The 19,632-nt window shown below is 45.5% G+C and overlaps 1 protein-coding gene across 1 annotated transcript in view; it reads left to right on the top strand.

Annotated features, from left to right (window-relative positions):
* LOC109921319 (serine/threonine-protein kinase 3-like) overlaps positions 1–19,632 on the top strand; it is a 409,892-nt gene that overhangs the window by 136,684 nt on the left and 253,576 nt on the right. The window contains exons 5-6 of the mRNA XM_048596227.1: positions 7,507–7,671; positions 14,251–14,418. Of these exons, the coding sequence (XP_048452184.1) occupies positions 7,507–7,671; positions 14,251–14,418 (333 nt within the window). The remainder of the gene's footprint in view (positions 1–7,506; positions 7,672–14,250; positions 14,419–19,632) is intronic.

The following is a 19,632-nucleotide window of genomic DNA, read 5'->3' as shown; positions in this document are numbered from 1 at the left end:
GGCACACCACGAGTCACAGGCCTCCTGACTGACAAGCATCCTTTTACTATTACCCTCTGCTTCCTACCATCAAGCCAATTGTGTATCCAATTTGCCAGCTGTCCCTGGATTCCATACAATCTAACCTTCCAGGGCAGCCTACCTTGTGGAACAGAAGGCCTTGTGGTATTATCGCTGGACTGTTAATCCACAGACCCAGGTAACATCCTGGGGATCTGGGTTCACATCCCGCCACCGCAGATGGTGGAATTTGAATTCAATAAAATATCTGGAATTAAGGATCTAATGAATCCATTGTCGATTGTTGGAAAAAACCTTCTGGTTCACTAATGTCCTTTAGGGAAGGAAACTGCCATCCTTATCTGGTCTGGCCTGCGTCAGACCCACAACAGTGTGACTGACACTGAACTGCCCTCTGGACAATTAGAGATGGGCAATAAATCATCAGCGACACCATCATCCCGTGAATAAATAAAGAAAAAAAACCTTATCAAGGGCCTTACTGAAATCCATACAGACTAGGTCTACCACCCTGGCCTCATCAACTTTCCTGGTCACTTCATCAAAGAACTCCAAAAAAATTTGTGAGGCATGACCTCCCATGCTGACTACTCCAAATCAAACCCTGCCTTTCCAAATGCATGTATATCTTATCTCAGAATCTTCTCAAGTAACTTACCTACCATAGATGTTAGGCTTACTGGTCTATAGCTCCCAGGTTTTTCTTTGCAGCCCTTCTTGAATAAGGGCAAAACACTCACTACCCTCCAGTCTTCTGGGACCTTACCTGTGGCTAATGATGATGCAAATATATCAGGCAGTGCCCCTGCAATTTCTTCTCTAGCCTCTTGCAGGGTTCTTGGATATATCTTGTTAGGACCAGGAGATTTGTCAACCTTCATACATTCTAATGCGTCCAACACTTCCTGTCCTGTGATATGGACTGTCCCCAAGATATTGCCACTAACTTCCCCAAGTTGCCAAGTCTTCATGTCTTTCTCCACGATATACACGGAGGAGAAATATTCATTGAGGCCATCGCCATCTCTAGCGGTTTCACACAAACATGTCCACTTTGATCCTTGAAGGGTCCTATTCTCTCTCTAGTTATTCTTTTTTCCTTTAAAATACTTAAAAAATCTCTTTGGATTCACTCTAATCTTCTCACCCAAAGCTACCTCATGATCCCTTTTCACCCTTCTGATTTCCTTCTTCAGTAAACTGTATCCACTACATACCTCCAGGGATTCCCTTGATCCCAGCTCAGCTGTACCTAAGCCATGCCTCTCTCTTTGTTTCTGGTCAAAACCTAAAATCTCTTGTCAGCCAGGGTTCCCTACTCCTGCCAACCTTGCCCTTCACCCACACAGGAACATATAGACCTTGAAGTCTAGCTATCAAGAACCAACAAGAGGGAAAACATACTTGACCTCATCCTTACTAATCTGCCAGCTGCAGTTGCATCTGTCCATGATAGTATCGGTAAGAGTGACCATTGCACAGTCCTTGTGGAGATGAAGTCCCGCCTTCACATTCATAACAACCTCCATCATGTTGTGTGGCACTATCACCGTGCTAAACGGGACAGACTTCGTACAGATCTAGCAGCTCAAGATTGGGCATCCATGAGGCGCTGTGGGCCATTAACAACAGCAGAGTTGTACTCTAGCACAATCTGTAACCTCATGGCTCGGCATATCCCCCACTCAACTATTACCATCAAACCAGGGGATCAACCCTGGTTCAATGGAGAGTGCAGGAGAGCATGCCAGGAGCAGCACCAGGCATATCTGAAGATGAGGTATGTACCTGGTGAAGCCACCAAACAGGACTATTTCAACGCCAATAGCGAAAGCAGCAAGTGATAGACTGAGTGAAGCGATCCCACAACCAACGGATCAGATCTAAGCTCTGCAGTCCTGGCACATCCAGTCATGAATGGTGGTGGATAATTAAACAACTCACTGAGGAGGAGGCTCCACAAATATCCCCATCCTCAATGATGGAAGAGCCCAGCACATCAGTGCAAAAGATAAGGCTGAAGCATTCGCAGCAATCTTCATCCAGAAGTGCCGAGTGGATGATCCATCTCGGCCCCCTCCACTGGTTCCCAGCATGACAGATACCAATCTTTAGCCAATTGGATTCACTCCATGTGATATCAAGAAAAGGTTGGAGAGAATGGATACTGCAAAGGCTATGGGCCCTGACAACATTCTGACAATAGTACTGAAGACTTGTGCTCCAGAACTTGCCGCTCCCCTAGCCAAGCTGTTCCAGTATAGTTACAACACTGGTATCTACCTGACAATGTGGAAAATTGCCCAAGTATGTCGTGTACACAAAAAGATGGACAAATCCAACCTGGCCAATTACTGCCCCATCAATCTACTCTTAATCATCAGTAAAGTGATAGAAGGTGTCATCAATAGTGCTATCAAGCAGCACCAGCTCAGAAATAACCTGGTCCGTGACGCCCAGTTTGGTCTCTGCCAGGGCCACTCAGCTCCTGACCTCATTACAGCCTTGGTTGAAACATGGACAAAAGAGCTGAATTCCAGAGGTGAGGTGAGAGTGACAATCCTTGATATCAGGGTGCATTCGACTGAGTGTGGCATCAAGGAGCCCTAGCAAAACTGGAATCAGTGGGTATCAGGGGGCAAATGCTCCGGTGGTTGGAGTCATACCTGACGCATAGGAAGATGGTCATGGTTGTGGGAGGTCAATCATCTCAGCTCCAGGACATCTCTGCAAGAGTTCCTCAGGGTAGTGTCCTAGGCCCAACCATCTTCAGCTGCTTCATCAATGACCTTCGCTCCATCATGAGGTCAGAAGTGGGGATGTTCGCCGATGATTGCACAATGTTCAGCACCATTCGCAACTCCTCAGATAGTGAAGCAGTCCGTGTTCACATGCAATAAGATCTGGACAATATCCAGGCTTGGGCTGACAAGTGGCAAGTGACATTCGCGCCACACAAATGCCAGGCTATGACCATCATCAATAAGAGAGAAACTAATCACTGTCCCTTGACATTCAACGGTGTTACCATCACTGAATCCCCCACTATCAACATCCTGGGGGTTACTATTGATCAGAAACTCAACTGGACTCACCACATTAACAGAGTGGCTACAAGAGTAGGCCAGAAGCTAGGAATACTCCTGACTCCTCAAAGTCTGTCTGCCATCTACAAGGCACAAGTCAGGAGTGTGATGGAATACTCATCCAGGGAATCCTCCCCACTTGACCGGATGAGTGCAGCCCCAACAACACTCAAGAAGCTTGACACCATGCAGTACAAAGCAGCCCGCTTGGCACTACATCCACAAGCATTCACTCCGTCCACCACCGACGCTCAGTAGCAGCAGTGTGTACTATCTACAAGATGCACTGCAGAAATTCACCAAAGATCCTTAGACAGCACCTGCTAAACCCACGACTACTTCTCAAGGACTAGGGCATCAGGCATATGGGTACACCACCACCTCCAAGTTCCCCTCCAAGTCGGTCACCATCCTGACTTGGAAATATATTGCCGTTCCTTCACTGTCGCTGGGTCAAAATCCTGGAATTCCCTCCCTAATAGCACTGTGGGTCAACCCACAGCAGGAGGACTGCAGCGGCTCAAGAAGGCAGCTCACTAACACCTTCTCAAGGGCAATTACGGATGGGCAAGAAATGCTGGCCAGCCAGCGACACCCATATCCCACAAATAAATAGAGAAAAAAAAATCCTACTTTTAAAGGCCTCCCACTTGCTGGAGGTCCCTTTGCCTGCAAACAAACTACTCCAATCAACCCCTGCAAACTCCTGTCTGATTCTGTCAAAATTCACCTTGCCCCAGTTTAGAACTTGAACCTGTGGACCAGTTTTGTCCCTCTCCATAACTATTTAAAATTAACAGAACTATGGTCACTGGTCCCAAAGTACTCCCCCACTGTCACCTCAGTCACCTGTCCTACCCTGTTTCTCAAGAGTAGGTCGAGTTTTGTCCCTTCCTGAGTAGGACCCTCTATATACTGCTTGAGAAGACTTTCCTGAACACACTTAACAAATTCCACCCATTCAAGCCCTTAACATATGGCAGTCCCAGTCTATGTTAGGAAAATTAAAATCCCCCACTGTGACAACACTATTGCTCCTGCAAGTCTCCCCAGTCTCCCTGCATATTTATTCCTCTAATTCCTGTTGACTATTTGGGGCCCTATAGTCCAACTCCAATAGCGTCACCATTCCCTTCTTATTTCTTAGCTCCACCCACAAAGCCTCACTGAATTATCTCTCAGTTATTTCATCTCTGACTACTGCTGTGATACTTCCCTTAATCAAAAATGTAACTTCCCCTCCCCTCTTTCCTCCACCTCTGTCCTGCTTAAAGCACCTGTACCCTGGCACATTAAGCTGCCAGTCCTGTCCCTCCCTTAGCCATGTTTCTGTAATGGCTATAATATCCCAGTCCCACGTATCTATTCAAGCCCTGAGTTCATTGGCCTTACCTGTCAGCCCTCTTGCATTGAAATAGATGCAACTTAATCCAAGAGGCATTCCTTGCTCCCTGTTGTGTTCCAGCCCGACCTGTCTCTTCAAAATACTATTTCTGATTACTGTATCTCCTTCCAGCCTCACACTTGCCTCCCTGCTGTTGAGGATCCCACCCCACTGCCAGCTTAGTTTAAATCCTCCCTTGTAGCCCTAACAAATCTGCCCGCCAGGATATTTGTTCCCCTCCAGTTCAGGCACAACCCATCCCTCTTGGACAGGTCACCTCTGCCCCAGAAAAGATCCCAATGATCCAAGAATCTGAATCACTGCCCCCTGTACCAATTCTTTGGCCACGCATTCATCTGCCATAACCTCCTGATCTTACCCTCACTAGCACGTGGCATTGGAAGTAATCCGGAGATTACCACCATCAAGGCCCTGGTTTTTAACATTTTTCCTAGCTCTCCATAATCATCCTGCAGGACCTCATCTCTATTTCTACTGATGTCATTTGTGTCAATGTGCACAATGATTTCTGGCTGCTCACTTGCCCCCTTGAGAATATTCTGCAGCCACTCCAAGACATCCTGGACCCTGGCACCCGGGAGGCAATACGCCATCCTGGATTATCATTTGCAGCCACAGAATCTCCTGTCTGACCCTCTTAACAATTCAGTGTCCTATCACTAAGGTAAAAAATGATGTTATTCAAACAGTTGAATTCTGAAGAGGCTTGATAGGGTAGGTGCTGAGAGATTGTTCCTGCTGGCCTCTGCTAGGGAATGATCCTCTATTATTGAGATCAGGATAAATTTATTCACTCATAGGGTTGTGAACCTTTGGATTTCTCAACCTCAGAGGTTTCAGATGCTCTATTGTTAAACAAATTTGTGGCTGGGTGAGACGGATCTTTGGATTTTCAGGGAATCGGTGGGTATGGCTAGTGGGTAGGAAAATGCTGTTACAATCCAACATCACCCATGATCATATTGAATGTAGAGCAGCCTCAATGGCGCAGAAGTTCTGCTCCTGGTCCTATTCTTGGTTTTGTGTGGCAGAACACACCTGGAGTATTGTGTACCGTATTGGTTTCCTTGTTTAAGAATAGATGTAAATGCATTGAAAACAGCTTAAAGAAAGTTTTACCAAAATTAAATTGGAATGAATGGGTTGTCTGATGAACAGTCTAGGCTTTTATCTGCTTGGGATTAGACGAGTAAGGGGTGGTTTGATTTGAAATGTATAACATCCTGAGTGGTCTTGACAGGATGCCTGTAGGAATAGTATTTCCTTTTGCGGGAGCATCTAGAGCTTGAGGGCACTTTAAAAATAACAGATCCCTCATTTCAGACAGATGAGGAAAACTGTTTTGTCCTGTAGGTTGTGAGTCTTTTGATCTTTTTCTCAAAAGGCAACGAAAGCAGAGTCCTCAAGAAATTTTAAGTCAAAGGAAGATAGATTCTTGACAAGCAAAGTGGTGAAGAGTAGACAAGAATGTAGAGTTATTAAATCAGTCAAGATCATATTAAATGACAGAGCAGACTGGAACAGACTTCTGTTCCTAGTTAGTATGTTGTTGCATGTCATTATAGGAATATTATATATGATCTTTAGCAAGGTCTCATATGAGTCACTGATAAAAAATTTAAAAGCACATGGGATCCAGACTTGGCAAGTTGGACCCAAAATTGACTTCATGGTAGGAGACAGAGGGTATTGGTAGAAGGCTGTTTGACTGGAGACCAGTCTCCAATGGTGTACCACAGAGATCAGTGCTGGGATCTTTATTGTTCGTGAAATATATGTTCATTATAGATGAGAATGTGGTAGGGATGACAAGCTTACAGATGATTGGCTTGTGAATGAGGAAGAACGTATTGGTGAGGAATAAGGAAAATATGGATGGATTGGTCAGATAGGCATATCAGTAGCAGATTGAATTTCACCTTGGAAAGTGTGAGATGATGCACTTTGGAAGAAATAACATGTCAAAGGAGTGCATGATGAATGACAGAACACCAGGAAGCTCAGGAGGGATCTTAGGGTGTTTGTCCACATATCCCTGAAGGTGGCAGGGGCAGGTTAATTGAGTAATTAAAAAGACATATTAGACACCTGCCTTTATCAGTCATAACATAGATTATAAGAGCAGGGAGGTTATTTTGGAGCTGTACAAGACTTTAGTAAGGCCCTTGCTGGAGTACTGTATGCATTTCTGGTCACTGTACTAGGAAGGATCTCATTGCACTAGAGGGTGCACAGAGGAGATTCATCAGAACGGTGCTTGAGTTGGAGCGCTTCAGCTACCAAGAGAGGTTACATTAGTTCTGATTGTTTTTGTTATCTAATCTAATAAAAAGTATTTGGATGAGCAAGGCTATGGACCAAGTATTGGAAAGTGGGACAAGTGTAGATTTAGAGTAGTTTGTCAGTGCAGACTGGGTCGTCTGAAAGGCCCCTTCTGTACTGTATGATTCTATAATTAACTACTTCAGAATTATGTTTGAAGTCTTATAAATGAAGAATACATTCTTTAGCATCTTGTATCATGGGACCTTTTTAAAAAAAATGTCTTTATATTTCTCCTGGGTCTGACTTTTGTGGAGAACTCAGTTTACCATCATGCTATCATCAGTATCGACCTTATCCAGCTTCTCTGAACCGGTAGAAATGCTCAGAGAACTATTCCAAATTTTTTGTACATATTTCCCTGCTTCCGACCTCTGCCTCTGCTTGGAACTTCCTCAGTTGATCAATTTCTGGTCACCACCAAGCTTGAAATCTTATTGTTTTGGACAATGGTAAATTATGTGCCATGCATACTTCTATAGTAATACGAAAAAGTGTATAACATACTGGGGACAGAAATTAGCAATGTGTGTTTCATTAAAATTGAAGTAACTAAAAAGTGAGTGCAGTGGGGGATTTTATCAGTTACAGTTTATATTTTAACATGTTAAAATATCATTGCATGTTATTGCTGTAAACTAGCATTTAGCATGTGATATGTTCTGATTTTAGCTCACAGAAGATGAAATAGCAACAATTCTTAAATCCACTTTGAAAGGGCTGGAATACCTACACTTCATGAGAAAAATACACCGAGACATAAAAGCTGGAAATATCCTACTGAACACAGAGGGTCATGCAAAGCTTGCAGACTTTGGTGTTGCAGGCCAATTGACAGTAAGTAGCCAGAAAGATTAAGTTATATTTGATGTAATTCAGGTATAGTATGGCTCCATGCAGGATAAAAATTCCTTTACTCAATGCTTATAATGTGATTTAATTCTGGTCTCGAGGGGATCTGTTACTTGTCCACTGCAAAATTGCCAATGACCTTTCTCAGCAAATTGTACTTAATTAAATGAAATAAGTACATTAACTGGGCCTCCATGTGAGCAAATTTAAAGGAGCACTTGCCTTTAAGCAATATCTTTCTATTTTTTCTCTTATTCTTAAATCTATTCAAAATGGCGCCGGATCGTGGCGACAGAGAAAAAACCTTTCACTGTATTTTACTGTTTACCTCAATGTAAAATACACATGACAATAAAATCATTCATTCATTCATTCATAGAATCTTAAAAAAAGGAGTTTCTCCAGCAATTTCTGTTTTTGTTTCAGATCTCCAACATCCTTAGTTCATTGTAGGAGCAAATTACTGCAGATGCTGGAATCTGTACTGAAACCAAATAACACTGGAAATCACAGTGGGTCAGGCAGCATCCATGGAGAGAGAACAAGCTAACGTTTTGAGTCTAGATGACTGTTCATCAGAGCATCAACTGGTATATTGGCCTTCAGTGCAAGATGGTTCGAGTACAGGAGAAAGGAGGTCTTCCTGAAGCTTTGTATGTCCTTGGTGAGTCCATAGCTGGAGTATTTAATGCAGTTATGGCCACATAGAAACATAGTATATAGGAGCAGAAGTAGAGTAGGCCATTTAGCCCTTTCAGCCCACTCTGTCTTTCAACATAATCATTGATGATCATCCAACTCAGTATCCTGTTTCAGCTTTCTGTCCATATCCTTTTTTGGTCCCTTTTGTCTTAAGAACTATATCTGTCTCCTTCTTGAAAACATTCAATGTTTTGGCCTTAGACACTTCCTGAGGGAAAGAATTCTATAGGCTCACCACTCCTTATAACAATATAATCCTAATTGATCCAGTCTCGCCATGTACACCAGGTCCCGCCATCTCAGGTATCAGTCTGCCAAACCTTTGTTGCACTCCCTTGATAGCCAGAACATCCTTCCTCAGATAAGGAAACCAAAACTGTACACAAAACTCCAGGTGTGCACTTATCAATCCCCCGTATAGTTGTAAGAAGAAATCTGCTCCTGTACTCAAATTCTACTGCATTGCCTTTTTCACCTCCTGTTGCACTTGCGTGCTTACTTTCAACAGCCTTTAAAAGGACACCTTCCCCCTTTCCCAATCTATTGCCATTCAGATAACAATCTGCCTTCCTGTTTTTGCTACCAAATTGGATAATGTCACATTTATCCACATCATACTATATCTACTATATATTTGCCCACTTAGTGAACTTGTTCAAATCACACTGAGGTGTCCTTACCTAAAAGATATACTTGCCAACGAAGGAATGCACATAATTTCACCATACTGATTCCTGGGATGGCAGGATTGTTGTATGAGGAGAGCTTGAGTTGCCTGGACCTGTACTCACTGAAGCTGAGAAGAATGAGAAGGTATCTCTTTGAAGCATGTAAAATTCTGTTAATTCATGTAAATTAAATATTCGTTGCTGGTGGGTTCAGAACAAGAGGTCATCACGGTCTCAGAATGTAACATTAAATGTAAGGCCATTTTGGATTAAGATGAGGATAATTCTTTTCACTCAGAGCGTGGTGACCCTTGTAGTTCTATTCAAGAAAAAAAGGTAGATTTCTAGAGGTTAAAGGTTTCAAGGGATATGTGGAGGGTGCAAGAATATGTCACAGCAATTGAAGATCAGCCATGACCATGTCGAATTGTGGAGTGGGTTTTATGGACCAAATGGTCTAATCCTGCTCCTATTTTCTATGTGCCAAATTGCCATGACAGGTAACACCTCTGGTGTTAACTCCCCAGTTCTTCCTTAAAATAGCGTTGTGGGAATTTGTTTTAGGCATTGAAAAAGAAAAGAGTAGAAAACCATGGATTCAGTTTTCCTGTTGTCAGTTTATGGAGACTTTGGCCAGATCAATCTCCATTGAGATGCAGGTATAATTTGGAAATCATGTTGTTGGAGGGTGACACTGGATCCACTGCCTTTGGAGTGTGATGTAATTTATAGTACGAGCACAGGCATGGGGATGGAAGTCTGGAACCTGCCACACCACAAACAAGTGTCTATAAAGACATTTGTGGAGTAAATTCTAAAGGCGTTCGCTGGGCCAGTTTGCACTCTCAATCTTCAGGCACAGGGAGCATCCAGTGACTGGGGCAGGTCAGGGTGCACCTGATTGGGGTCAGGGGCAAGAGTCATCGATAGAGGTGCTGATGAGATGAAATTGTGCTCAACTGCTCAGTCAGAATTGTAGAGTTGCAATTGTGGGTGCGAAGAGGTGTGTATTTCTCACTGGAAGTGGTCTGGACAGGGACGTTGTTTGCTAGCTTCATCTGAGCAACAGATGCTGGCAGAGGAAGCCCTGCTGCACAAACCATTGACAACTCAGGGTTCTGTGATGGGAACAGACTACACTGACTTTAGGCATATCAGTAAGCAGAAGTTTCAGCAGAGGCACACTTTAAGTCAGGAACAGAATTGAGAAACATTGAGGAGGAGAAAGATGTGCCCCAAGACATCTGTCCAAGAACCAGTTTCCTTCAGATGAAAGCATCTGTACCGTAGGGGGCTTCTCCTATTCATGCAGATGGAATGGATTTGCTTTGGTGACTGGATGCCTCATGGCTACTATGGGATCCCACTGTTTGTGAAGACATCATCAGCCTTTATGTTTCCAGGTTATTCCAGGATCAACTGTGGGCCTGAGTATTATTTCACAGTTTGCTACCCATCAAGCTATCAGTCAGGTAATGGTGCCCTTTCTCAAAGGGTTGGTGGAATGCATCCATTTTGACACTGAAAGGCCAGTGCAAACACCGAAGGCTTTGCTGTCATCAGAGAATTCTCCTCTGTCCAAGACATCATAAATTATACCCGCTTTGTCATCAGGGCACCAATTGGCCAGCCAGCCAAATTCCTTAAGAGAAAAAGATTCTATTTCTTGAATTTACAGCTAGTCTGTTATGGGCAACTATCATGATACCTTCATTTTACAAGAGTCCCAGAAGCTTTATCTCTTTAGGCAAATATCCAGACTCTGTAGGAAGCTGCTGGGGAACAACACTAGTCTGGTAGCCATGCACTGAAGCAATGAGGCACTATGATCAGAGCCATTTGTTTACACAGATCTGCATGAAGCACGCACAGACATGTTCACGTCTGTTGCATTGACTCCTCATCTGCTGCATGCTGTAGTTATAGCACTGGCATCTACCTGACATTGTGGAAAACCACCTAGGTCTGTCTTGTCAGTAAAAGCATGGCAAATCCAATCAGATCAGATCTTATTGAATAGTGGAACAGACTTGTGTCTAAATGGCTTACTCCTGCTTCTGTTTGCATGTAATTGTAGTAGCACACTGAGCCTTAGTGACCATGCAGAGTCCTCCTTATGACTGTCTGTGAGCTTGTGCCAAGTTTGGAAGAATTGTGTCACAAATTGGTGAAGAAAAAGCCTGATATGGTCTTATGAATGGAATCAATATCCTATCCCACTGGCAGAACAGGCATGGATGTGGCATGATACAGTGCCATATCTGCAGTCAAGAGAAAATTCATATTGTGGACAAAATGAAAGTGGATTGTAGATGATCCATTCACATTCACTTCCTCTTTCACTGACACATTGGCAGGAGTCTGTGCCATCTACAAGAAACATTGCAGCAACTCAACAACTCCTTCAAGATGAGTTACAAAACTGTAAACTCTACCACCTAGAAAGACAATAGCAACATGCACTTGGGAATACCATCATCTGACCTTTAACTTCCCTTCAAGCCATACACCATCCTGACTTGGATCTTTATCGCTATTCCTGTCAGTGGCACAACAGGTTGACCTACAGAAGATAGACTACAATGATCAAGAAGCGGAACAACCTCAAAGGGTGGACTGATGTACTACTAAATCCTATGCTCCAAAGGCAGCTCACCGTAACTTTCTTGATCTGAGTTGAGCAACAAATGCTGGCCTTGCCAGTGATGGTTGCTGGATAAAAATATAAAAGGATAAAAATAGCAAAAAGTTTACACCACGTAATCTTAAAAGCACAAGCAAACATCCTGGAACAACACTTAATTTAAATAACTTAGAGTCATAATACAGCATGGAAACAGGCCCTTTGGCCCAAACTGGTCCGTGCTGACCTTGTTGGCCACTCAACTAGTTCCAATTGTCTGCATTTAGTCCATATCTCTCGAAAACCTTGTCATCCATGTGCCCATCCAAATGTTTTTACATGTTGCTATTGTACCTAAATCAACCATTTTCTCTGGCAGCCCATTCCATGTACGCACTACTCTCTACGTGAAGAAATTGCCCTTCAGGTCCTTTTTAAATCTTTTCCCTCTCACCTTAAACATCTAGTTTCCAATTCCCCATCCCTAGGGAAAAGACTATATGCATTCATCCTATATATGCCCCTTATGATTTTCTACACCTTAATAAGGTCATCCCCCATTCTCCTACGTTCTGAGGAATCAAGTCCTATCCTAGCCAATCTCTCCTTATAACTCAGGCCTGCTAGTCCAGGCAACATCCTCGTAAATCTTCTTTGCATACTTTCCAGTTTAACTATGTCTTTCCTATAACAGGGTGACCAAAACTGTACACAATACTCCATGTGTGGGCTAGCCAACAACTTATACAACTGTAACATAACGTCTCAACTCCTACACTCAGTGCCTGGACCAATGAAGTCCTACATGCTAAATGCCTTCTTCAACACCCTGTCCACCTGTGACGCCGCTTTCAATGGATTATGAACTTGTACTTCCAGGTCCCTCTGTTCCACAGCACTCCTCAGGACCTTGCCATTTACTGTATAAGTCCTACTTTGGTTTGATTTACCAAAATGCAACACCTCACACTCACCTGAGACAACAAGGTGCAGAGCTGGATGAACACGGCACGGTGGCTCAGTGGTCAGCACTGCTGCCTCACAGCTCCAGGGCCCCGGGTTTGATTCCAGCCTCGGGCGACTGTCTTCGTGGAGTTTGCACATTCTCCCCGAGTGTGCGTGGGTTTCCTCCGGGTGCTCCGGTTTCCTCTCACATTCCAAAGATGTGCAGGCTAGGTGGATTGGCCATGCTAAATTGCCCATAGTGTTCAGTGATGTGTAGATTAGGTGGGTTATAGGGACACTGTAGGGATTCTATGATCTTCTAAGTCTTTTCCCTCCCTTTACTGTGCCCCTGGCTATTCTCAATAGTAAACTTGCTCTCAATGGCTAATGTATTTTCCCCTGACTTCTTGATGGTCCCTGTCTTATTCAGAGTCCCAACCCCTGCCAAACTAGTTTAAACCCTCCCAGGTAACACTAGCAAATCTCCCCACAAGTAATTGGTCACCCTCTGGTTCAAGTGCAACCAGTTCCTCTTGTACAGGTCACCTCTACCCCAGAAGAGATTCCGATGATGGAAGAACTGAAAACTCTGCCCCCTACAACAGCTCCTCAGCCACGCATTCATCTGGCCTGTATTTCTATTTCTAGCCTCACTGGCACGTGGCACTGGGAGTAATCTGGAGATTACTTGAGGTTCTGCTTTTTAACTTCTTACTTAACTCCCTACACTCATTTCGCAGGACCCCATCTCTTTGTCTACCTATGTCATTTTTACCGATGTGCACAATGACCTCTGGCTGTTCACCCTCCCCCTTCAGAATGTTCTGCAGCTGCTCAGAGACATCCTTGAACCTCGCACCCAGAAAGCAACACACCATCCTGACGTCTCTTCTGTGGCCACAGAATCTCCTGTCTGTCCCCCTCACAACTGAGTCTCCTGTCAGTATTGCTATGTCTGACTACACCCTTTCCCTCTGAGCCTCCTTGACACCAGGTTCTCTCTGAACTGCTCTAAAGTCATAATGACTCCCAGAATTCTACTGTGATGACTCAGCCACCCTCTGATTCGCTTATTCAGTCACTGTCAAACAGCAGCGAAGATAATCTCTTAGAGTTAAGACATCACTATTGTTGTGAAGTGATCAGAGTGGATAAAATGTTGGGGGGTTCTGAATTGTAGGTGGTCTTTCTTTAAAAAAAGTTCTGCACTAAGCAAGCTATTGCCTTTCTATGAGCTCAATCACTCATTTGGTGAAGAAACAAATGGGGCTGTAATTCCAGCTGTGTCCTCCCCATTACTGCAACAGAATGTTGGTAACAGTGGAAAATTTCAAATCAAACATCTAGCCAGAGATCCTGATATCATCCAACAAGAGTTGCAGCATACTTGTGGAATTCCATCCATGGACTAAATTATTGATATTTTGTTTCATGTAGCAACATAAATTAAGATTGTTCTACATTTAAAAGTGGAAGTCACACTTCATACTCTGTGATCTCTATAGGGCAGTTGTTTCACCTTTAATTAATTTAATTTTGAGAAAATGTTTTAAAATTACAACAATATTTTCAGTATTTTTGCTTATTGATTAATTAATAAAGTTGCAAATGTGATGTGACTTACAGGACACAATGGCAAAACGCAACACTGTGATAGGAACACCTTTTTGGATGGCTCCAGAAGTGATCCAAGAAATTGGCTATAATTGTGTTGCAGACATCTGGTCATTGGGAATCACAGCAATTGAAATGGCAGAAGGCAAACCTCCCTATGCAGATATTCATCCAATGAGGGTAGGTAACAGCTTAATAATAGTCATTTTCATTATAAATATAATTAGGGACAATATTGATTCTGTGACATATATTTGAAATAATAGTTTAAATAATTGAATATGATAATGCACACAGGTTGCATTAAGGCTGTGTCTATGGCCAATGCCATCACGAGGTGAAGTACTGTGTGCGCATGCATATATTTGGGGTGTTGCAGTACTTTCTCACTGCCAATTGGCAGAATAGTCAGTTCCGGTGATAAAGATATAGAGTCATACACCATAGGTACAGGCCCTTTAGCCTACCATGTCTATGCTGACCACTGAAAACCAAATTATAAAAATCCCATTTACCTGCACTTGGTCCATAGCCTACTATGCCTTGGCATTTTAAGTACTCAATCAGATGTTTCTTACATGTTGCGTAAGTACTCATATTCTCACTTATTCATGTGGTTGAAACTCCTGAATATTCCTTCCATTCCTCTTCCAAACTCCAGCAGGCAGGACACAGTAATGGGATAACTTAGCTACAGACTTGCGTGACGCAAAGACATTGAGGAGGGCGTGTCTTGGGTAGAGATGAACCAGCTTAGGACAGACGAACCCACCGCAGTTTGTTGCTTGGTGAAACTGTGATGTAGAGACGTAGAATCATATAGCTTGGAAAAGGTCCTTCAGCTCATTGAGTCTGCGCCAACCTATCAACACTAATTCAACTTTTCAGCACTTGTCCCATAGCTTTGGATGTGATGACTTTTCACATGTTTGTCCACATACTCTTTAAAGATTTTGAGGTTTCTTGCCTCCACTGCCCACTCAGGTAGTGCATTTCATATTCCCACCCCCTCTGTTTGAACCAAATTTTCCTCAATTCCCCTATAAACTTCCTGCTGTTCAACTTAAAGTTATGCCCACCTATTATTGAACCCTCAACGAAGGGGAAGAGCTGCTTCCAATCCACCTTTTCCATGCCCCTCATAATCTTATACACCTCAATCAGATTCCATCCTCCTCAGCTTTCTCTGCTTTAAACAAAATAACCTAAGCCTATCCGGCCCTTCTTCATAGCTAAAATGGTCCAACCTAGGTAGCATGCTGAATTTCTTCTGCATTCAATCACATCCATCTTACTGTGGGGCAGCCAGAAATGCACACAGTTCTCCATTCGTGGCCTAATCAAAGTTTTGTACAGCTCCGACATAACGTCCCTGCTTTTGTAATCTATGCTACTAAAAGAGGCAAGAATGAAAAAAACTCTCAAGGAGGCCAGCTTTCTTGCTTCAGAACTGACCAGAGACTTGATGTTCTAGAATGTGACAGGATTGATTAATGACTTCAGTGTTAAGGCATTGCTGGGTAGCAGTGACCACAGTATGATTGAGTCTTTTATCCAGCAAGGTGCATCGTGGGGATCTGGTGGATGTGGTATATCTGGACTTCCAGAAGGCATTTGACAAAGTGCCACAAAAAGCACTGACCCAGAAGGTTAGATCTCAGGAAGTTAAGGGTTAGAGGATTGGCTTGGATAGAGAATTGGCTGACCCATAGAAAGCAGAGGGCCAGGATAGATGGGTCCTTCTCTGGATGGTAAACTGTAACTAGTGGGGTGCCGCAGGGTTCAGTTCCCTAACCTCAATTTTTTGCAATCTATATAAATGATCTGCCAGCAGGGACAGAGTGTAACATAGCAAACTTCATGAATGATACTAAAGTAGGCAGGAACGCAGGCTGTGATGACGAGTTAAACATTTACAGATGGATATTGATAGGCTCAGACAATGGGCCAGAATCTGGCAGATGGAGTTTAATCTCAATAAGTACAAGGTTGTCCATTTTGGTCAGAAAAATAAAAGGGCGAATTATTCAAGTGGAAAGCAAATTCACGGTGTGGAGGAATCTGGGTGTCCTCGTGGATGAGTCGCAGAATTGGGTATGCAAGTGCAGCATATAATAAGAAAGGCAAATGGAATCTTGCAAAAGGACTGGACTATAAAAGTAAAGAAGTGTTGTTATAGTTATATAAGGTGTTGGAGAGACCATATCTGGAATATTGTGATAACAAGGTGTAGAGCTGGATGAACACAGCAAGCCAAGCAGCAGCATAGGAGCAGGAAGGCTGACATTTCGGGCCGAGACCCTTCATCAGAAATGGGGGAGGGGAAGGGGGTTCTGAAATAAATAGGGAGAGGGGGGAGGCAGATAGAAGATGGCTAGAGGAGAAGACAGGGGGAGAGGAAACAGACAGGTCAAAGAGGCAGGGATGGAGCCAGTAAAGGTGAGTGTAGGTGGGGAGGTAGGGAGGAGATAGGTCAGTCCAGGGAGGACGGACAGGTCAAGGGGGCGGGATGAGTTTAGTAGGTAGGAAATGGGGGTGTGGCTTGAGGTGGGAGGAGGGGATACCCTGCTTCGCCCACCACTGACGCCGCTCCGCCCATCACTGACACGGACGCAACTCCGCCCGACGCCGACGCAACTCCACCCACCGCTGACGCCGACGCAACCCCGCCCACAGCCTACGCCAACGCAACTCCGCCCACCGCTGACGCTTACGCAACTCCGCCCACAGCCAACGCCGACGTCGCTCCACCCACCGTCCCCACAGCCAGCAGCTCCAGAGGAGACAGCAACACTCAGCACTGCCGAGTCTTCACCATCCCCCCAGACCTCCCCTTTACTGAGGACGAACGGTCAGTCCTCAGTAAAGGGCTCACCGTTGTCCCCCTCCATCCACTCATCAACGAATACCGGTCACGTTTGGACATTGAGCAGTTTTTCCGCCGCCTCTGCCTCCACGCTTACTTCTTCAACTGTGAACCTAACCCTCCCTCTACTGACCCCTTCTCCCGCCTCCAACACACCACCCCAAGGCCTCCTACCCTCCCTCGACCTCTTCATCTCCAACTGCCGTCGAGACATCAATCGCCTCAACCTTTCCACCCCTCTCACCTACTCCAACCTCTCCTCCGCAGAACGTGCAGCCCTCCGCTCCCTCCTCTCCAATCCCAACCTCACCATAAAACCTGCGGACAAGGGAGGCGCAGTTGTAGTATGGCGCACTGACCTCTACATCGCCGAAGCCAGACGCCAACTTTCCGACACCTCCTCCTGCCGCCCCCTTGATCATGACCCCACCCCCGACCACCAAACCATCATCTCCCAAACCATCCACAACCTCATCACCTCAGGTGACCTCCCACCCACGGCCTCCAACCTCATCGTTCCCCAACCCCGCACCGCCCGCTTCTATCTCCTTCCCAAAATCCACAAACCTGAATGCCCTGGTCGACCCATTGTCTCCGCCTGCTCCTGCCCCACCGAACTGATCTCCAACTATCTCGACTCCATTTTCTCCCCCTTGGTCCAGGAACTCCCTACCTATGTCCGTGACACCACCCACGCCCTCCACCTCCTCCAGAACTTCCAATTCCCCGGTCCCCAACACCTCATGTTTACCATGGACGTCCAGTCCCTATACACCCACATTCCCCATACAGATGGCCTAAAGGCCCTCCACTTCTTCCTGTCCCGCAGGCAACCAGTCCCCCTCCACTGACACCCTCATCCGCTTAGCCGAACTCGTCCTCACCCTCAACAACTTCTCTTTCACTTCCTCCCACTTCCTACAGACAAAGGGGGTGGCCATGGGTACCCGCAAGGGCCCAAGCTATGCCTGCCTCTTTGTAGGTTACGTGGAACAATCCCTGTTCCGTACCTACACTGGCCCTAAACCCCACCTCTTCCTCCGTTACATTGATGACTGTATCGGCGCCGCCTCGTGCTCCCACGAGGAGCTCGAACAGTTCATCCACTTCACCAACACCTTCCACCCCAACCTTAAGTTTACCTGGACCATCTCTAACACCTCTCTCTCCTTCCTGGACCTCTCTGTCTCCATCTGGGGCAACCACCTAGAAACCGATATCCATTTCAAGCCCACCGACTCCCACAGCTACCTATAATACACCTCCTCCCACCCACCTTCCTGCAAAAATGCTATCCCCTATTCCCAATTCCTTCACCTCCGCTGCATCTGCTCCCAGGATGAGGCATCCCACTCCCGTACATCTCAGTTGTCCTCGTTTTTCAAGGACCGCAACCTCCCCTCCGTCAGTGGTCGAGAACGCCCTCGACCGTGTCTCCCGCATTTCCCGCAACTCATTCCTCACACCCCCTCCCCGCAATAACAACCAAAAAAGAATCCCCCTCGTCCTCACGTACCACCCCACCAACCTCCGGATCCAATGCATCATCCTCTTGACACTTCTGCCATCTGCAATCCGACCCCACCACCAACGACATTTTTCCCTCCCCACCCTTATCTGCTTTCCGGAGTGACCACTCTCTCCGTGACTCCCTTGTCCGCTCCACACTCCCCTCCAGCCCCACCACACCTGGCACTTTTCCCTGCATCCGCAGGAAGTGCTACACCTGCCCCTACACCTCCTCCCTCACCGCCATCCCAGGCCCCAAGAAGACTTTCCACATCAAGCAGATGTTCACCTGCACATCTGCCAATGTGGTATACTGCATCTGGTGTACCCGTTGTGGCCTCCTCTACATCGGGGAAACCAAGCAGAGGCTTGGGGACTGCTTTGCAGAACACCTATGCTCGGTTCGCAATAAACAACTTCACCTCCCAGTCGCGAACCATTTCAACTCCCCCTCCCATTCCTCAGACGACATGTCCATCCTGGTCCTCCTGCAGTGCCACAATGATGTCACCCGAAGGTTGCGGGAACAGCAACTCATATTCCGCTTTGGAACCCTGCAGCCCAATGGTATCAATGTGGATTTCACAAGGTTCAAAATCTCTCCTCCCGCTACCGCATCCCAAAACCAGCCCAGCTCGTCCCCGCCTCCCTAACCTGTTCTTCCTCCCACCTATCCCCTCCTTCCATCTCAAGCTGCACCCCCATTTCCTACCAACTAACCTCATCCCGCCCCCTTGACCTGTCTGTCCTCCCTGGACTGACCTATCTCCTCCCTACCTCCCCACCTGCACTCACCTTTACTGGCTCCATCTCCGCCTCTTTGACCTGTCTGTCTCCTCTCCACCTATCTTCTGCTCTGTCCATCTTCTATCTGCCTCCCCCTCTCTCCCTATTTATTTCAGAACCCCCTTCTCCTCCACCATTTCTGAAGAAGGCTCTTGGCCCAAAACGTCAGTCTTCCTGCTCCTCTGATGCTGCATGGCCTGCTGTGTTCATCCAGCTCTACACCTTGTTATCTC

The sequence above is a fragment of the Rhincodon typus genome, chromosome 4 (genome assembly GCF_021869965.1).
Source record: "Rhincodon typus isolate 14 chromosome 4, sRhiTyp1.1, whole genome shotgun sequence".
Classification (NCBI taxonomy): Eukaryota; Metazoa; Chordata; class Chondrichthyes; order Orectolobiformes; family Rhincodontidae; genus Rhincodon; species Rhincodon typus.
Note: the sequence above shows the minus strand (reverse complement) of the source record. Positions and strands in the feature narration are given on the sequence as shown.